A 19447-nucleotide genomic window follows, 5' to 3' on the forward strand; every position below is an offset into this window, starting at 1 on the left:
AATGCTTGTGTCTTCTGATTGGCTTGCAAATTACTGCCGTTCACGTCTCCCCCTTCTTTCCTCTTCGTTAATCGTTTCACGAAGTATTCTACATAACCGGGCCGCTCGTCTGAACGCCCCCCACTTCTTTAAATGGGATTCCCGATAAATGTTCACGAAGTACCTTTGGTTACTTGGCCGATCGGCCAAACGACTCACAAGCCGATCTCTTTATTGTCTTCGTCCGGCCGGAGGGTTTATAGTCGCCGGTACGAGTCTAGTGTTTAACGTCGCCGCTCGACGGTCTTCCGACCGGAGGGTTTATAGTCGCCTGTTAGACTCTCGATTTTTAACGTCGGAGCTCGATGGTCTTCCGACCGTAGGGTTTATAGTCGCCGGTTCGACTCTCGATATTTAACGTCGGAGCTTGACGGTCTTCTGACCGGAGGGTTTATAGTCGCCGGTTCGACTCTCGATACTTAACGTCGGAGCTCGACGGTCTTCTGACCGGAGGGTTTATAGTCGCCGGTTCGACTCTCGATATTTAACGTCGGAGCTCGACGGTCTTCCGGCCGAAGGGTTAATAGTCGCCGGTTCGACTCTCGATTTTTAACGTCGGAGCTCGACGGTCTTTCGGCCGGAGGGTTTATAGTCGCCGGTTCGACACTCGATATTTAACGTCGGAGCTCGACGGTCTTCCGGCCGGAGGGTTTATAGTCGCCGGTTCGACTCTCGATTTTAACGTCGAGCTCGACGGTCTTCCGCGGAGGGTTTATAGTTGTCGTTCGACTCTCGATATTTAATGTCGAGCTCGACGGTCTTCCGCTGAGGTTTATAGTCGCGGTTCGACTCTCGATTTTAACGTCGGAGCTTGTCGGTCTTCCGGAGGGTTTATAGTCGTCGATTCGACTCTCGATTTTAACGTTGGAGCTCGGCGGTCTTCCGGCGGAGGGTTTATAGTCGCCGGTTCTCTCGATATTTAACGTCGAGCTCGACGGTCTCTCGGGTTTATAGTCGTTGGTTCGACTCTCGATTTTTAACGCCGGAGCTCGACGGTCTTCCGGAGGTTTATAGTCGCCGGTTCGACTCTCGATTTTAACGTCGAACCTCGGCGTTCGGCCGGAGGGTTTATAATCGCCGGTTCGACTCGATATTTAACGTCGAGCTCGGCGGTCTTCCGCGAGGGTTTATAGTCATGGTTCGACTCTCGATATTAACGTCGGAGCTCGACGGTCTTCCGACCGGAGGGTTTATAGTCGCCGGTTCGACTCTCGATATTTAACGTCGGAGCTCGACGGTCTTCCGGCCGGAGTGTTTATAGTCGCCGGTTCGACTCTTGATTTTTAACGTCGGAGCTCGACGGTCTTCCGGCCGGAGGGTTTATAGTCGCCGGTTCGACTCTCGATATTTAACGTCGGAGCTCGAGGGTCTTCCGGCTGGAGGGTTTATAGTCGCCGATTCGACTCTCGATATTTAACGTCGGAGCTCGACGGTCTTCCAATTCGGCTGACGATGTCCTATACTTGCGCTAATTTTTCGATTTTTTACTCCTGCATTTCAAGTATACAGCCGAACGTAAAGTATACAGCATACATTACATTGGCGCACCTTTCACCCCACTCGGTAAGGCTGGAGGTGGTTCGCGCTCCATGGTTGATTCAGCTGCCGTCCGTCTTCATCCTCTAAATAATAGGCACCCGAGCGGAGCTTTTCGATGACCTTGAAAGGGCCCGCCCAAGGAGCCTTCAGCTTGCCAACGTCCCCGACCGGCTTTACTTTCTTCCATACAAGGTCGCCGACTTGGAATGCTCTAGGGATAACGCGCTGATTGTAGTTCTACTTCATTCTCTGCCGGTACGCCATCAGCCGGACGGACGCTTTGGCTCGCTCTTCGTCGGTCAAGTCCAACTCCATATTCCTCTGCTCGGCATTGTCACAATCATAGTTCTGGATCTGGACGGACTCTACGCCGACTTCAACTGGGATAACTGCTTCGTCGCCGTACACTAAGTGGAATGGCGTGACGTCCGTTCCTTCCTTTGGGGTCGTGCAGATAGCCCATAGGACGCCCGACAGCTCATCCACCCAGTTTCCTCCCATATGGTTGAGCCGAGCCCGAAGAATGAGAAGAATCTCCCAGTTGGCTACTTCGGATTGACCATTGCTCTGGGGATACGCCACGGAAGTAAAGTGTTGTTCGATGCCATAACTTTTGCACCATTCTTTGAGCTGCTTCCCCACGAACTGTCGCCCGTTATCAGATATGAGACGGTGAGGAATGTCGAACCGACAAATTAATGTTGGTTGCTACTCGGAAAACCTAGAGGTTTCGCTGTACAAAAATTTTGTACAAAGGTCTGAACCTTTTTCTAGCTACCATGTGTTCTTTTAAATTAAATTTTGGATCGCCTGCGGAACTTAACACGTTTGATCCAAAACTTAATCTATTCGTTCTTTTAGGTTTTGACTTGGGTCTCCTGCGGAACTTAACACGTTCGACCCAAATCACCTTAAGTTATTAATTCCATTAAATATTAATTTCCATAATTGGTTCCCAGTACTGACGTGGCGAGGCACACGACCTTCTTGGATATGGGAGCAACCACCACCGACTAGACAAAACCTTTTATGGAAAGCTAATATTTAATTTCCTAAAATAACTTTAGGTTAACCGAAAAGAACAATCAAATCACAAGGAAAAATAAAATAAAAGAACACAACATCGAAAAACATATTCGAAACACTAGAATCGTAAGCCTCTTGTATTTGGTATTATTTCCATAAATAACTAGTATGATGCGGAAAGGAAAAACTACTAGTTATACCTTATAGAAAGACCTCTTGATCTTCTACCGTATTCCTCTTCTAACCTCGGACGTTGTGTGGGCAACGATCTTCCGAGATGAGAAACCACCAACCACCTTCTTCTCCTCTTAGCTAGGTTCGTCCACAACAAGGAAGCTTCACCTAGGAAGAAGATCAAAACACTAACCAAGCTCCAAGAGATGCTAGCTTTCTCTCCTTCTTCTTCTTCTTCTCCAAGTAGTATCCGGCCTCCACAAAAACTCCAAGCAATAGGGATGTTTCGGCCACCACAAGAGGAAGAGAGGGAGAGGATGATGATGGCCGGCCACACCAAGGAACAAAAGAGGGAGATAAATAATAGAGGTTGTCACATGAAGGCACCCTTACCCCTTCTTTTATATTCCTTGGCTTTGGCAAATTAGGAAATTTAATTACAATAAAATTTTCTTAATTTCTTTGATATGATTTAATTGAGAGAAATAAAATAAAATTTCCCAATTAGAAACATAATGGCCGGCCACATCAAGGGGAAACAAATTAGACAAGTTTTAATCAACAAATTAAAACTTTCTAATTTGTTTCCGGAAATTTTAAAAATAAAATTTCTCTTCAAAAATCTCTTCATGGTTGATAAAAGGAAATTTCTATAATTTTAATTTTATAACATATGAATAATTTTTAAAGAGAAAATAAAATATCTCACCAATCTACAAATAAGGAAAGAGATCTAATCTCTTTCTTTAATCTTTTGTAGATCTTTTACAAGAGAGATATTTTAATTTTAATTCTCTTTAATTATATCTTCCACATCATAAAAATTAAAATTAAAATCCTTTTTAATTTAATATGGCCGGCCCCTCTAGCTTGGGTTCAAGCTAGGGCTGGCCACTCCAATTCATACTTAGGCTGGCCCTAGCTTGGCTCCCAAGCTAGCTTGGCCGGTCCCTTTTAGGTGGGTATAGAAAGTGGGTATAGGTGGGTATAGTACTCTATAAATAAGAGGCTACGATAGGGACCGAGAGGAGGAATTGATTTTGGTCTCCCGATAAAATCAAGCATCCCGTGTTCGCCCCGAACACACAACTTAATTTTATCAATAATAATTCATTCCACTAGAGAACTATTATTGAACTACCGCACCAATCCCAAATTACATTTTTTGGGCTCCTTCTTATTATGAGTGTGTTAGTCTCCCTGTGTTTAAGATATCGAATATCCACTAATTAAGTGAGTTACTGACAACTCATTTAATTAATATCTTAGTCAAAGAGTAGTACCACTCAACCTTATCGTCATGTCGGACTAAGTCCACCTGCAGAGTTTAACATGACAATCCTTATGAGCTCCTCTTGAGGACATTATCAACCTAGTATCTCTAGGACACAGTTTCCTTCTATAATCAACAACACACACTATAAGTGATATCATTTCCCAACTTATCGGGCTTATCGATTCATCGAACTAAATCTCACCCATTGATAAATTAAAGAAATAAATATCAAATATATGTGCTTGTTATTATATTAGGATTAAGAGCACACACTTCCATAATAACTGAGGTCTTTGTTCCTTTATAAAGTCAGTATAAAAGAAACGACCTCAAATGGTCCTACTCAATATACTCTAAGTGTACTAGTGTAATTATACAGTCAAGATAAACTGATACCTAATTACACTACGACCTTCTAATGGTTTGTTCCTTTCCATTTTGGTCGTGAGCTACTGTTTATAATTTATAATGTACTGATAACATCATCTTCTGCATGTGGCACCACATACTATGTTATCTACAGTATAAATTAATTGAACAACTACATCTAAATGTAGACAATTTGACCAAATGTGATTCTTTATTCATAATGAATGTTTACAAAGCTTAGGCTTTCAGCATACACTCCAACAATTATATGCTGCCAGATAAATCTTTTGACCATCTGCTCGGTGATCTTGGCCAGTGGCTCGGCCTCCACCCATTTGGAAAAATAGTCGACCGCCACTTGTAGAAACTTCCGCTGACCGGTCGCCATAGGGAACGGACCTACGATATCCATTCCCCACTGATCGAATGGACAGGACACTGTAGATGCTTTCATCTCTTCCGCCGGTCGGTGGGAGACGTTGTGGTACTTCTGGCAGGAGAGGCACGTCGCGACGCTCCGAGCGGCCTCTGCTTGCAGGGTTGGCCAGAAGTACCCGGCCAGCGGGATCTTCCTAGCCAGCGATCGTCCGCCCGGATGTCCTCTGCACGATCCATGGTGCACTTCCTGGAGGATGTACTCCGCGTCCTCCAAGCTCACACATTTCAAAAGTGGGCGGGAGAAAGCCTTCTTGTAGAGTTGGTCTCCAACGAGTGTGAACCGGTCGGCTCTTCTCCTCAATAGCTGGGCTTCCTCTCGATCGGACGGTGTCGCACCCGAGCGCAGAAACTCTATGATGGCTGTCCTCCAATCGCTCGGGAATGCGAGACCCTCCATCCGGTCGATGTGCGCCATCAAGGATACTTGCTCAATTGGCTGTTGGATGATGACCAGTGATATTGAACTTGCGAACTTGGCTAACTCATCTGCCGCCTGGTTCTCTGCTCGGGGTATCTTCTGGATAATGACTTCTCTGAAGTGGGCCTTGAGCTTTTCAAAGACCTCAGCATAGAGCTTGAGCCGAGCGTTGTTAATCTCAAAAGTGTCCGAGAGCTGCTGGGCGGCCAGCTGGGAGTCTGAATGGAGTGTTACCCGACCGACACCTACATGCCGGGCTGTCTGCAAGCCGGCTATGAGGGCCTCATACTCCGCTTCATTATTTGTGGCTTTGTAGTCCAGCCGGACGGCTAGGTGCATCCGTTCTTCTTGGGAAGAGAGTAATAACACACCAATTCCGCTCCTGCGCCGAGTGGACGATCCATCCACAAATATTTTCCACATAGCTTCGGGTTCAGGATTTTGCACTTCAGTAACAAAATCTGCTAAGGACTGCGCCTTTATCGCCGAGCGGGGTTGATACTGAATGTCAAATTCACTTAACTCCGTTGTCCATTTGATGAGCCGCCCGGACGTTTCTGGGTTTAGCAGCACTCTTCCCAATAGGCTATTTGTCCGGACGATGATTGTATGTGCTAGGAAATAAGGACGGAGTCTCCGAGCGGCGAGGACCAAAGCAAAAGTTAGCTTCTCGAGCCCAGTGTAGCGAGATTCAGCATCTTTTAGAATATGGCTCAAGAAGTACACGGATTGCTCTTCACCGCTCGTCATCACTAATGCCGAGCCTACTGCCCACTCGGTTGAAGATAAATAAATACAGAGCGGCTCACCTACAGCTGGCTTGGCTAGCACGGGCAAGGTGTTCAAGTATGTCTTCAGCTCCTCAAACGACCGATCACATTCTTTGTCCCAATTAAACTTAGTAGCTTTGCGTAGGATCTTGAAAAAAGGGAGACTCCGGTCGGCAGTCTTAGAGATGAATCTTGACAATGCAGTTATCCGCCCGGTCAGGCGCTGTACTTCCCTCAGATTTCTTGGTGGCGACATATCTTGCAATGCTTTTACCTTGCTGGGATTTGCCTCTATGCCCCGCTCGGTCACTATATAGCCCAAGAAATGCCCGCCTTTTGCTCCGAACAGACATTTCTGAGGGTTCAGCTTGACTCCATACTTCCTCAGCGTTCGGAAGGTCTCCTCCATGTCCGTGAAAAGATCAGCCGCTCGGATGCAGGTGCGTTCCCACAGACGGCGCCAATTTGATCCTGTCCGAACGCTGAGTCGATGGACGCTGGGCACGTGGCGCTCTCCGAACTAGTGACGTGGAGCTCTGACCGGCCGTATGGATCTCCGGCGAACCTGCAAAGAAGTCGGGCCAGGAAGGGGTTCCCGGCGACGATCCTCCGACGCTCAAGTCAGGCAAGAGGAAAATGGTGAAGTGGCTCCCAAGATGAAAAATCGCGTGATTGCGTTCCTCCGGTGAAGTCTGAGGGCTCTTATATAGAACTGTAGGGAAGCTTATGCACACTTACCGAGGTGTATACGTGTCCTTTACCATACCTTAGTATGAGTTTACCAGAGGAGCATGCCTGACACCATACTGCTACAGTCCGAGCACATCTTTGATGGGACAGCAGAACTTTCCGTCATAGGATTCTGTGTATGGCTTGGTCGTCGAACATGCCTGTTGTCAGAAGATGTTCCCCAATGTCCCCTTGTCCTTGTCTCTTCTTTCCTCGAGCCGACCGTCCATCCGCTCGGGCGTCAGTGGTCCGACCGGGCGTAGGTATCGATCCGACCGGGAAGATTTCACTCCATCGCGTGCTCGGCTGAGACTGTTCCTTCACTGTCTTGATGCTTTACGCCTCGGCCGAGCGGTCTGCCCGCTCGGCCCGTCGACCCTGTTCACCATGAGCGTCGGAAACCTGACACCCCGTCGGGTTGTCTTTGATTCCGCCCGGACTGGCAACCCTGTTTACCATGAGTGCTCGGCCGGTCGGCCCACCCCTTCTTCGGTCTGTCAGGCCTCATGAATTTGATCCTTTTGACTTTTGACCTCCACATGGCGTTGACTCCCCTCCAGAGGGGGTCCCCTGACTTTACTGCCGGATCAGAAAAATAATCATTTTTTTTACCAAGAACGGCCTCCTTATTTATGAAAAGAAAAATCTTAGTTTTAAAATAAAAAAATACTAAAAATAATATTATTTCTTTTTATCCCTCTTGTCAACCTCTTAAATCTCATGATACTTTTCAATGTATATATTTGATATAAGAAAATATCAAACCTATGCTGTATATAAAAAAAGAAGGGATCTCATATATCATCTGAGTTGGTATAGGATGGAATGCTTGTCACATGAGATCGTGGGATCTCCACATGTCACGGGATGTTTTTTTTTTGTCACATAATATAAGAAAGAGGGGACGTATTAGAAAACTGAGAGTTAAAAAGAAATAATAATAATAATAATAATAATAATATTATTATTATTATTATTATTATTAGTTTTAAAATAGGACATCCGTTTACGTAAATAAAAGCTCCGATGGAGGTGGGCGGAGTGGGCAGAAGCGGAGGAAGTTGGAGGAGGAGAGCAGCACCGCCGCCGCAACCAGCTCCCACGCGTCTCCGTCCTCGGCGGTGGAGGAAGAGGAGATGGGAGTCGAAGAAATGTGCTGCCCTCGCTCCCAGGAAGCGCTCGCCCGCGAGGTCCGGGCCCAAGTCGATGTCCTGGAGCGAGCTTTCTCCTGGCGCCTCGCTGATCGAGCCGCCGCAAGGCTCGCTACTCACGCCCTAGCCGAACTCGCCAAGAGCGGTTTGCTCGAAGCTTTTATTCCCTTAGAGCTTTGATTTTTTTTTTTCTTATTTGAATTTAAATTGGCTGTGAATGAGTTTTTTTTGAGTGAGTTCTGATGGATCTGGGTACCGCTCCTCTGCACAGAGGAGGCTGTGAGCGTGATCGTTGAAGGAGGGGCCGTGCCGGCGCTCGTGAAGCATCTACAAGAGCCTCCGCCTCTGCTGGTAAGGGATGGCAGTGCTAGCGGAGAAGATCGGCCTTTGGAGCACGAGGTTGAGAATGGGAGCGCGTTTGCTCTCGGTCTACTTGCAATGAAGGTATAAAATAGTAACTGCTTTTTATCTGATGCCCAGAATGCTTGTGGTTTTAGTTGTCATAGTTACTCAGAAACCGAGTGATTAATGCCATACTGTTTGTGAATATTAGAATCTAAGTATTCTATTTTCTGATTTACATGTAGGTTTCCTATAGTATCCTTACTTTATGCATTTTCTTGGAGCTCGCGAATTAAGGACCTTAAGGTTGTTTGCTGATATAGAATAATGTTCTGACATTTGCTCCATTACAAGAGAAATAAGACTGAGAAAGTACTGAACTAGAGAAGTAGTAAGCTTAGCCATATATTTCTATGAATAGCAGACAAAGTTGTCAAAAAAAAAAAAGAAAGAGATTTGGAATTCAACATCAATTTTATTAAGCAAAGAGCGTTTAATTGAGAAAGGAGAATGAGTTTGAAAGGAAAGAGAGAGAAAGAAATAAACAAGCCTAGCTTAATCACTCAATTGATAAATAAAATTAGGGACTTTAAGACTAAAGAAACAATAGATGCGGGCCCTCTTCTTTGTTGCAAGAAGTAACAAACTTTTAGTTCAACTTCTCTTTCCTAGTCCATCAGAAGACATCCTTACAGGTATGCTGTTTGGTAGATGTTTCTCAGTCTTCCTATAAGAGGGAGAATTTGATATATATTCCTTGTTATGATTAATGTGATGATGTGTATTTTTTTTTATTTGAATAATGATGTGTATTAATTAATAAATTAAATCACTTTGTCTATTACTGCTTTAAACCTTTTACTATAAATGCATGATTTTTTTTTTTTTTTTTCATTTTCACTTTACATGATCTTCCTTAAGGTACTTTTCCTTATTTAACAGCCTGAACATCAGCAACTCATAAATGATGCTGGTGCCTTGCCTTTGCTTGTCAATCTCTTAAAAAGGCATAAGAAAGGTTACAACTACTGGGCAGTTAATGGTGTTATTAGGCGAGCAGCTGATGCAATTACTAATCTTGCTCGTGGAAATAGCAATATCAAAACATATGTCAGGTTATTGCACACAAAACTGGCTGTCATTTTGGATGTTTATCCTATAGAATTTTCTGCTTATATTTATCTTTCATCTCTTTCAGGAATGAAGGTGGGATTCCTCCCCTTGTGCAACTGTTGGAATCTATTGACATGGAGGTGCAGAGGGCTGCTGCAGGTGCCTTGAGTATTTTGGCATCTAAGAATGAAAGTAACAAAAATCAGGTAGAAGTTGAAACATTTCCTCTATTTATTTAAACCTCTGTTTTGCCTAAATTGTTGTTGCAGATTGTTGAATGTAAAGCTCTTCCCACATTGATTCTCATGCTTCAGTCAGTTGATCCTTCCGTCCATTATGAAGTGGTAAGTTAATGCAGAGAAACATATATGACTTAATAGCTCAAACATGTTTACAAAGATTTGAATTGATTTCATGGAGTGTATGTTTGGAAAAACTGATTAGTGTTCATTTGACATGTAAGGTTCCTTGAGATATGGGCCATTCTAATACCTTACATGTGTCTAGATGGACGTAGATGCTTTTTTATGTTGCCTCTTTTGGCTACTGTGTCAATCTGCAGCGGAGTAGAAGATGGTGTTTGTTAACAAAGAGTAGGAATTGCAAGGGAGCAAATTATAGGTTTTCCCCCTCTCTTGGCTCATGGTAGTCTATAGAGGGATGTGGATAATGCAAATTATAATTTTCTTTTTTTTAGAAGTTTAGATTTATAATAATTATTTTGGTAGATTTGCTTATTTTTTAAAATAAACAAATAAGTTTGTTTTCTGATCTAGTAATTATCTAATTTAAAGTATAAAATATTTATCCAAGTTCGATCGAGTTCTTTAGGGTATGAACTATATCTTTACTAAGACATATTTAGTTTATTTCAATTTTGTTTGAGTTGGAGTCTTAGATCCTCATTCTTCCATATAATCATATTCTTCATAATAAAATTTAATTGCTGAGAGCTTGATTTTGGTGTTCTATTAGTTAGATACAATTTATTTTAAGGAAAACAAATATGTATCTCACTAATATCACGTAGAATTTTGACAATACATTTGTCCTTATAGAGTGGACAATCCTCCTAATATGGAAACAAATAGCAATTTCTTAGAGATAACCTCCTTATTAGTCCTAAGTACTATATATAGATATAAATAGGTGGTAGTTATCAATGGAAGTTACAACCAACTTCCTTATTTTATGCATTGCAATACAAGTGTTATGCTTTCTTGGTTCTTCTAGAATATGTATAAATGATTTTCTTCTAATGTGGTACCATGGGCTAATGATGTGGCATGGAGATCGTATCAATACCCCCTCCGTCGAAAGAAACCTTGTCCTCAAGGCGGAATGAGGGAAATTGTGCAGCTAGCAAATCATAATTCTCCCAACTAGCTTCTTCAAGAGGTCTATCAAGCCATTGGATTAAGAGTTCCAAAGAGGGACACCCACCTTCATTGATCCAGTGATGATTCAGTATAGTGGCAGGTGTTAGTAACATCTCCCATTCGGAATTGATAGGAAGCGACGGTGTGTGCGAAGTGTTATGTTGTCCATAAGCGCGGTGTAGGAGAGAAACATGGAAAACTCGATGCACTTTGGAGGAAGGTGGAAGAGCAAGCTCATATGCAATTGGTCTAGCTTTTATTGTGATACTATATGCCCCAAAGAATCGTGGTGACAACTTTTCATACCTGCTCTTGGCTAAGGAACATTGTCTATAAGGTTGGAGACGTAAGAAAACCAAATCACCAACTTGAAATTGGAGATCACGTCATTTGGAATTTGCGTGTGACCTCATGAGACTGAGCTTTAAGAAGATGTTCCTTCAATGTGAGAAGCATAGCATCCCGTGCCATTAATTGGTCTTCAAGATCAACAATATTAGCCTGAATGTAAGATTGCAGTTGTGGAGGATCTCGACCGTAAACAATGCGAAAAGGAGAAGTGCCAGATGAACTATGGAATCCAATATTATATGAATATTCTGCCCAAGATAAAAACTTGGACCAAGAATGAGGCTGTTCAGTGGTTAAACAACGTAGATAAGTTTCAAGGCAGCGATTCACAACTTCAGTTTGTTCGTCAGTTTGCGGATGGTAAGCAGAACTTATACGGAGTTGTGTGACTGAGCTTGAATAGTTGTTGCCAAAAAACACTGAGAAGATCACATCTCTATTAGACACAATAGACTTAGGAATCCCATGGAGACGAACAATTTCCTTGCTGAATAGCTGAGCAACAGATTTGGTAGTAAAGGGGTGAGATGGTGAAAGAAAATGGGCATATTTGCTCAATCTATCAACTACAACTAGAATAGTATCATAACCCCTTGACTTCGGCAGATTAGTAATGAAGTCCAAAGAAATATCCTCCCAAATGTGGTTAGGTATGAGTAGTGGTTGTAGCAAACCCGCGGGAGCTAAAGCTTGATATTTCGACCGTTGGCAAACTAAACAACTTTGAATCCAGGCTTTAACATCATGCTTCATGCGTGGCCAGTAAAAACTTTGTGATAAGCAATGCAGAGTCTTGAGATAACCTCCATGACCAACAGTGAAAGTGTCATGAGATTCAACCAATAATTTTTGTTGTAGTGAAGACTGCTATGACAAGCTTGTCTTTGTAGTCAGAAACATCTGGATGTGCCTTTGTATTAGAGGAAATATCTGTTGTTAGGGAATGTGTATAAGGATCTTGTAATAATGCCTACTACAGCTCCAGAAAATCCAAAGGGAAAGGAATGACCATTGACAAGAAGTCAGCATGTTGAGGAAGGCATGATAAAGCATCAACTCCTGTATTTTCTGCAATTTTTTTTGTAAATGATGGAGAAATCAAACGACAACCATTTCAAGAGAAACCATTGTTGTTCGTTTGTCGTAAGACGTTCGAGCAAAAACTTGAGACTACAATGATCAGAAGTGACAAAGAAATGTCGACCCAACAGGTAATGATACCATTTTTGTAATGGCAATACCAATGCCAATATCTAACTCACGGTCGTAAGTAGATTTGGGTCTGCTTGAAAAAGATAAAACTTTGCTGAAATAAGAAATAGGATGTTCATGTTGGGAAAGAATGACCCCTATACCTTTTGATGATGCATCACATTCAATAGCATTAAAATCAGGAAGATGAAGAACTGAAGCAGATGTAAGGGTATGTTTCAGTGTTTGAAATGTTGCAGTAGCTGCTAAATGCCAGTTGAAGTTATTCTTCTTCGTTAGATCAGTTAAAGGTTTGGCAATTAGACCATAGTTCTTGATGAATCGCCGGTAATAACCTGTGAGGCCAAGAAAGCCACGTAGCTCCTTCACAGAGTTTGGTAGAGGCCAATGATGGATAGCCTGCAATTTATTCGAATCCATCTCTACACCCTTGCATGAGATAGTATGACCTAAGAAGAATAGTTGGGATTAATGAAATAGGCATTTGGACATTTTAGCATAAAAAGGAATTGTCCTGCTAGAGCTGGAAAGCGATGGACATATGTTGTTGGTGCTGTTCAGTATCAACACTATACACTAAGATGTAAAAAAAAACCAAGATAAACTTACGTAAATAAGGCCTAAATAGCTCATTCATTGCTACTTGAAATGTAGACGGAGCATTCGTAAGACCAAAGAGCATGACAATAAACTCATAGTGCCTCGAATGAGTCTGGAATGCAGTTTTGAATATATAGTGTATTCAGATATGATGATAGCCAGAGCACAAGTCGATCTTGGAAAAAATGGTAGCACCATGTAATTCATCCAATAATTCATCTATGTTGGGGATTGGATATTTATCAGGGATAGTAATTTGATTAAGATGCCTATTGTCCATACACATGCGCCAAGAATGATCTTTTTTTTGCACTAAAAGTATGTGACTTGCAAACGGACTAGTACTTGGGCGTATAAATCCTAATTTCAATAATTTGGCCACTAGTGATTCAATTTCCGTTTTCTGAGAATGAGGATAGCGGTATGGTATGAGGTTTGGTGGTGTAACCAATGGTATTAATGGGATAGAATGTAAGTGGTGTCTAAAGGGCGGAAGCGCCTTAGGTTCATGAAACACAGCCTCAAATCGGTCTAATAAGTAGTCGACTGGACATGCGGTAACTCGTGGTTTGGTAGGAGTGTTGGCAGGTTGTGCTTTAGTTGTTGTAATTAGTGGCTTGACAGATTTTGTAGGTTGCTCCTTAGCTAAATATTGGAATGTAGCCTCTGAATAAGATGATGCTGTTACCCCCCTAAAGTTTATACTGTTTGCCATCTACATAGAAAATCAAAAACATCTCATTCCAATTTGCTTGTACAGTATTTAAAGATGCTAACCATTTTATTCCCAATACGAGATCTGCGCCTCCAATCGAGAAAGGATAGTAATCCGAGAGAATACTCAAGCCCGATAACTACACTTCAACTGTCTTATAAATTTTGTTGCAACATATGATTTCACCATTACTAATCTGCAGACCAAATGTAGGCGTTGATTGTACCGTCAATCAAAGGTCGTCGACTAACTTGTCATATATGAAATTGCGCGTGGAACCACTGTCAATGAGGATCAACACTGCACGACCATAGAGAGTTCCTTGTACTTTCATTGTAGTGCCGGAAGAACTACCTAGAATAGCATGAAAAGATATTTCTGCCATGTCGTCCTCTCCTCCCTTTATTTTAGTTTCATCTTGGTTCCTCTAACCGGATAGCCCCATCTTCATTATTAGGAATTTCTAATAATGAAAATGAAGTTGGTTTGTAGCGATGTCCGGACTGAATTTTTCATTACAATGAAAACAGAGGCCCTTGTCTCATTGTGCTTGTTTTTCTGCATCCCAGAATTTTGTTGGTGTAGTGGTGTTGGAAAGATGAGTCGATGGGGAAGACCGATTAATGTTGAAGTTGGTATTCTGGCGGGGAATGTAATTGATGTTGTTTCGACCATGCACAACCACTATAACACCCTTGAAATTTTTATTCATCTTTAACTTTGTTTCATATTCCAAGGCTAGACTCATTGCTTTATAAACACTCCAAGGTTTGTGGATTCTAACATCAGTTTTTATTTCCTCTTGTAATCCATTCAAGAAAACGCCTATGAAGCAATGTTTTGGGCAATGTTGTACATGCGCAACGCTTTTAACAAATTTCTGGCGATATTCTTGAACATTGTGAGTTTGTAAAATACTATAAATATGTTCATCAGGATTTTGAAATTCGGTTGGACCATAATTCTCTTGTATGGCTTGAACTTCCCAGTATACCAATGACCGCTCAATATTGATCTAGGCGAATAGATCTAATGCATCACCCTCTAAGTACATGACAGTCACATCTACTTTCAAGTTCTTAGGTGTTTGGTAATAATGAAAATATTTTTCTGCTTTGAGAATCCAACCTCTAGGATCACCTCCCTTAAACTTTGGGAAATCCATTCTGGTGTGATATTACATGAAAAATTACGCTCCCAGGAATTGTCATATGGATTGAATGTTGTTGATCATCATTCTTGCGGCTTGTACCACTCATCGTAGGAATGTGGGTTTGTGATTTGAGAACAACCACATTAGTAGCTAACGCATCTAAACTATTAAGTTTATAATTGATAGCCGAAAGTTGTTGTATGATGGCCTCCGGTATTGGCGAAGGAGAGGAATGTACAACATCGTTGGTTGTATGGCTTGAACTTCCCAGTATACCAACGACCGCTCAATATTGATCCAGGCGAATAGATCTAATGCATCACCCTCTAAGTACATGACAGCCACATCTACTGGCAAGTTCTCAGGTGTTTGGTAATAATGAGAATATTTTTTTGCTTTGAGAATCCAACCTCTAGGATCACCTCCCTTAAACTTTGGGAAATCCATTCTGGTGTGATATTTACATGAAAAATTATGCTCCTAGTAATTGTCATATGGATTGAATGTTGTTGATCATCATTCTTGCAACTCGTACCACCCATCGTTGGAAAGTGGACTTGTGATTTAAGAACAACCACATCAGTAGCTAACACATCCAAACTATTAAGTTTAGAATTGACAGACGAAAGTTGTTGTATGATGGCCTCCGGTATTGGTGGAGGAGAAGAATGTACAGGATCATCGGGAATCGGAGTTGATCGAGTATTCACCATTGTGGTAGCAGATGTGGGTAAGGATTTTGATGGCTCTGATACCAAAATGTTAGATACAATTTATTTTAAGGAAAATAAATATGCATCTCACTTATATCACGTAGAATTAAGACATTTGTCCTTATGGAGTGGACAATCCTCTTAATACGGAAACAAATAACAATTTCTTAGAGATAACCTTCTTATTAGTCCTAAGTACTATATATAGATATAAATAGGTGGTAGTTATCAATGGAAGTTACAACCAACTTCCTTATTTTATGCATTGCAATACAAGTGTTATGCTTTCTTGGTTCTTCTAGAATATGTATAAATGATATTCTTCTTATGTGGCACCATGGGCTGATGATGTGGCATGGAGATCGTATCATATTACTTATCAGAGCAAAAATTTGATTCATATTTTATATGTGTCTGTATGTGTGTGATAGCTAACTGATCCATCTACATGTTTAAAATGGATACCAATCTATTCAAGGTGTTCTCAGTTTGTGCTGAACTCTGATTTTATATTCAGCAAAGCTTGTTTGAGTTAACCACTGGTGCTTCTTGGTCTAATGGGTATTCAATATGTAATTGAGATCTCATAATCTGTGGTACTTACACTTGACCTTTCAACACAACATGGATGCAAATATGAAATTTGAATTTGAGCACTAGTGCTTCTTATGAGTTGCAATTTGCACGTTGCATGACTTAGTCAATGAGTATTCAGTATGTAATTGGGTTTTCATAATCTGTGATACTCGCACCTGCCCTTTTACCCCATTGTTAAACTTGTGTTGCCACAACACAACATGGGTGCAAATATGAAATTTTAGTTAAACCAGATGAACACACTTGTGAGAGTAAGAGGAAAAAAAGATGGAAGAAAACCTATGTGCAACTTGTGCTATGCTGGGAGGAAATGAAGTTTGGAAATGTCGTGTGTGAGAAGTGAAGATAATACCACTGTTATTCGTGTTGGAGGACGGAGCAGTTATTAAATGCCTCCATCAAAGAAAGGGAGTGTTGGGTGAAAGGGAGACTGCAGATGACATTTAAGCATAGCTGGTACCTCTCAAGGTGGGAGCAGTTTGTATAGAGGAAAGGGAATTGCTCGCATTGGGAGTGTAGGGAGAATTTGCGCGTGAAGTCTTCTATGGACATGAGCTAGGGTTATGTTGGTTGGGGTATTTGGGTAAAGTTAAAATGGCATTTAATTATATCACTTATTTGTAATAATTTATATTTGGCCATATAACTTGTATTAGTTACATAAGAACTTATATTTATTTAGCTTTTTTTTTTTTGGTTAAATGGTAAGCGTGTTATATAACATATAAATACTATTGTTCAAATTTGTTAACCCTTTCTAAGTTTAGCAATTCACAAATAAGGTAGTTCTAGTGTGTTGGTGAGATGCTCAAGCCTTAGATCTATAGGAGCATTGCTTTTTAAGGGATTTATCTATTCTAAGGTTAAAACTGATTTTCAAAAATTCTAAAAATAGGGAATTTTGAGAAATGTATAAAATGTTTTATCCTAGAATTTTAAAGATAATTTTTGAAAATTATTTTGCAATTTAAAAATCCTAGTCTATTAAGCACATTCCTAATTTACGACGTAGATTACTAAACTCACTTTCAGGGAGGAGTTTAGTGAATATGTCAGCTAAATTAGACTTGGACTCAATGTATTTGAGTTCAATATCTCCTTTAGTGACATGATCCCTGATAAAGTTATGCCTAATTTAAATGTGTTTGGTTCATGAATGATGCACAAGATTTTTTGTTAAATAATTGAGCTAACATTATCAATTAATACTATTACTTTTGTAAATTTTAAATTAAAATCTTTTAAGGTGTGCATCATCCATAATAATTGTGCGATACATTCTCCTATAGCTATATATTGACTCAGTAGTAGATAGGGCAACACAGTGTTGCTTTATACTAAACCAGCTGACAAGCGATGGGCCCAGTAGTTGACACCCACCACTTGTCCTTTTACGGTCTAATTTACAGCTAGCGCAATCCGAGTCAGAATAGCCTATTAGTTCGAAATTATTTGTTCTAGGATACCAAATTCCTACATTTGATGTTCCTTTAAGATATCTAAAGATTTTTTTGACTTGAGTCAAATGAGATTCTTTAGCATAGATTTGGTATCTAGCACACATACTAACTTCAAATAAAATATCAGGTCGACTTGCAAGTAAGTACAGTAGGCTACCTATGACACTTTTATAGTATTTTAAATCAATTGGTTTGCCATTAGGGTCATCATCTAGGGTTGTGTTAACTGTCATAGGTGTCTTTATATCTTTAATATTTTCCATTCTGAATTTTTTAAACAATTCTTTAATATATTTTTGTTGATAAATATAGTTACCTTCATTTGTTTGTTTGATTTGTAATCCTAAAAAGTAAGTTAATTTACCTACCAAACTCATTTCAAATTCTTGTTCCATTAGAGTTCAAATTCTTGTAAAAATTCTGAGTTGGTTGATCGAAAGATTATGTCATCTACATAAACTTGGGCTATAAAGATATCCTCTTGGATTGATTTGACAAATAGGGTTCGGTCAACTTGACACCAAATCCTTTGGATATTAGGTAAGAAGTCAACCTTTCATACCATGCCTTAGGTGCTTGCTTAAGTCCGTATAAGACTTTCTTTAGTTTAAAGATATAGTCAGGATGGTCGAAACTTTCAAACCGGCTGACATAGACTTCTTCTTTTATTAGTTCAGTTAGAAAGGCGGATTTGACATTCATCTGATAGAGTTTGAACCCTTTATGGGCTACATGGCTAAGTAACATTCTAATGGACTCTAGTTTAGCTACTGGGGCATAAGCTTCATCGTAGTCAAGCCCCCTCTACTTGAGTAAACCCTTGAGCAACTAGCCTAGCTTTGTTTCTAGTGATTTCCCCAGTTTTGCTTAGTTTATTTCTGAACACCTATTTTGTTTCTATTATCTTTTTATTTTTAGGTGGTGGTACTAAGTCCCAGATTTGGTTTCTCTCAAATTGAGTTAGTTCCTCTTACATAGCTATGATCCAGTCTGGATCAAGTAAGGATTCAGCTATAGTTTTGGGTTTAATTTTTGAAATTAGAGATATTTGACTTAGGTTTCTAAAGGATGACCTAGTCTGAACCTTTAGGTCTGGACCACCAATTATTTGGTCAATTGGGTGATTTAGGTTGACTCTTATGGTTTTAGAAGGTTGATTCACTTGAAGGTGATCTTCTTCTTCGTGATTTAAAGATTCACTGGTTTCCTCTTGATTATTGTTACCTTGAACAAAATCAATTGACTGAATCTGAGTTTGTTCTAGGTTTTGGTTAGGCTCTTCAAATTTCACATTTGAGGGTTCTTCAATTCTTAGTGTAACTTTATTATAAATTGTATAACATTTACTGTTTAGTGAATATCCTACAAAAATTTCATCTTCTATGTTAGAAGTAAACATTCCTAAATGTTCTCTTGTGTTTATTATGTAGGTTGGACACCCAAATACTTTAAAATATTTGATATTGGGTTGTTTATTGTAATATATTTCAAAGAAGGTTTTATTATGAGTTTTATTTAGTGTGGTTCTATTTTGCACATAACATGCTGTACTAACATCTTCTGCCCAAAAGTATTTAGGTAAGTTGTATTCATTTAACATTGTCCTAGAGGCTTCAAGTAGAGTTCTGTTTTTTTTTTCTACAATTTCATTTTGTTGAGGTGTTTTAGGACACGAAAATTCGTGATGATATTCGTTTTCAAGATAAAATTAGTTGAAGTTATGATTTTTAAATTCACCTCCGTTGTCACTTCTAATTCTTTTAATTTTTAGATCTTTTTCATTTTCAACTTGTTTACAAAAATTCGTAAAGATTTCAAATGTTTCATCTTTATTTTTTAAGAATTTTACCCAGGTAAATCTAGAATAGTCGTCTATTATTACT

The 19447-nt window shown here is 40.3% G+C and overlaps 1 protein-coding gene across 1 annotated transcript in view; it reads left to right on the plus strand.

Moving 5' to 3' along the window:
• The window catches only part of LOC121995170 (ARM REPEAT PROTEIN INTERACTING WITH ABF2-like), a 40288-nt gene that overhangs the window by 10018 nt on the left and 10823 nt on the right, over nucleotides 1-19447 (plus strand). The window contains exons 3-7 of the mRNA XM_042548983.1: nucleotides 7800-8074; nucleotides 8201-8373; nucleotides 9214-9386; nucleotides 9470-9590; nucleotides 9654-9728. Coding sequence (XP_042404917.1) covers nucleotides 7800-8074; nucleotides 8201-8373; nucleotides 9214-9386; nucleotides 9470-9590; nucleotides 9654-9728 — 817 coding nt within the window. The remainder of the gene's footprint in view (nucleotides 1-7799; nucleotides 8075-8200; nucleotides 8374-9213; nucleotides 9387-9469; nucleotides 9591-9653; nucleotides 9729-19447) is intronic.

Source organism: Zingiber officinale, chromosome 6A (genome assembly GCF_018446385.1).
Source record: "Zingiber officinale cultivar Zhangliang chromosome 6A, Zo_v1.1, whole genome shotgun sequence".
NCBI classification, from domain to species: Eukaryota; Viridiplantae; Streptophyta; class Magnoliopsida; order Zingiberales; family Zingiberaceae; genus Zingiber; species Zingiber officinale.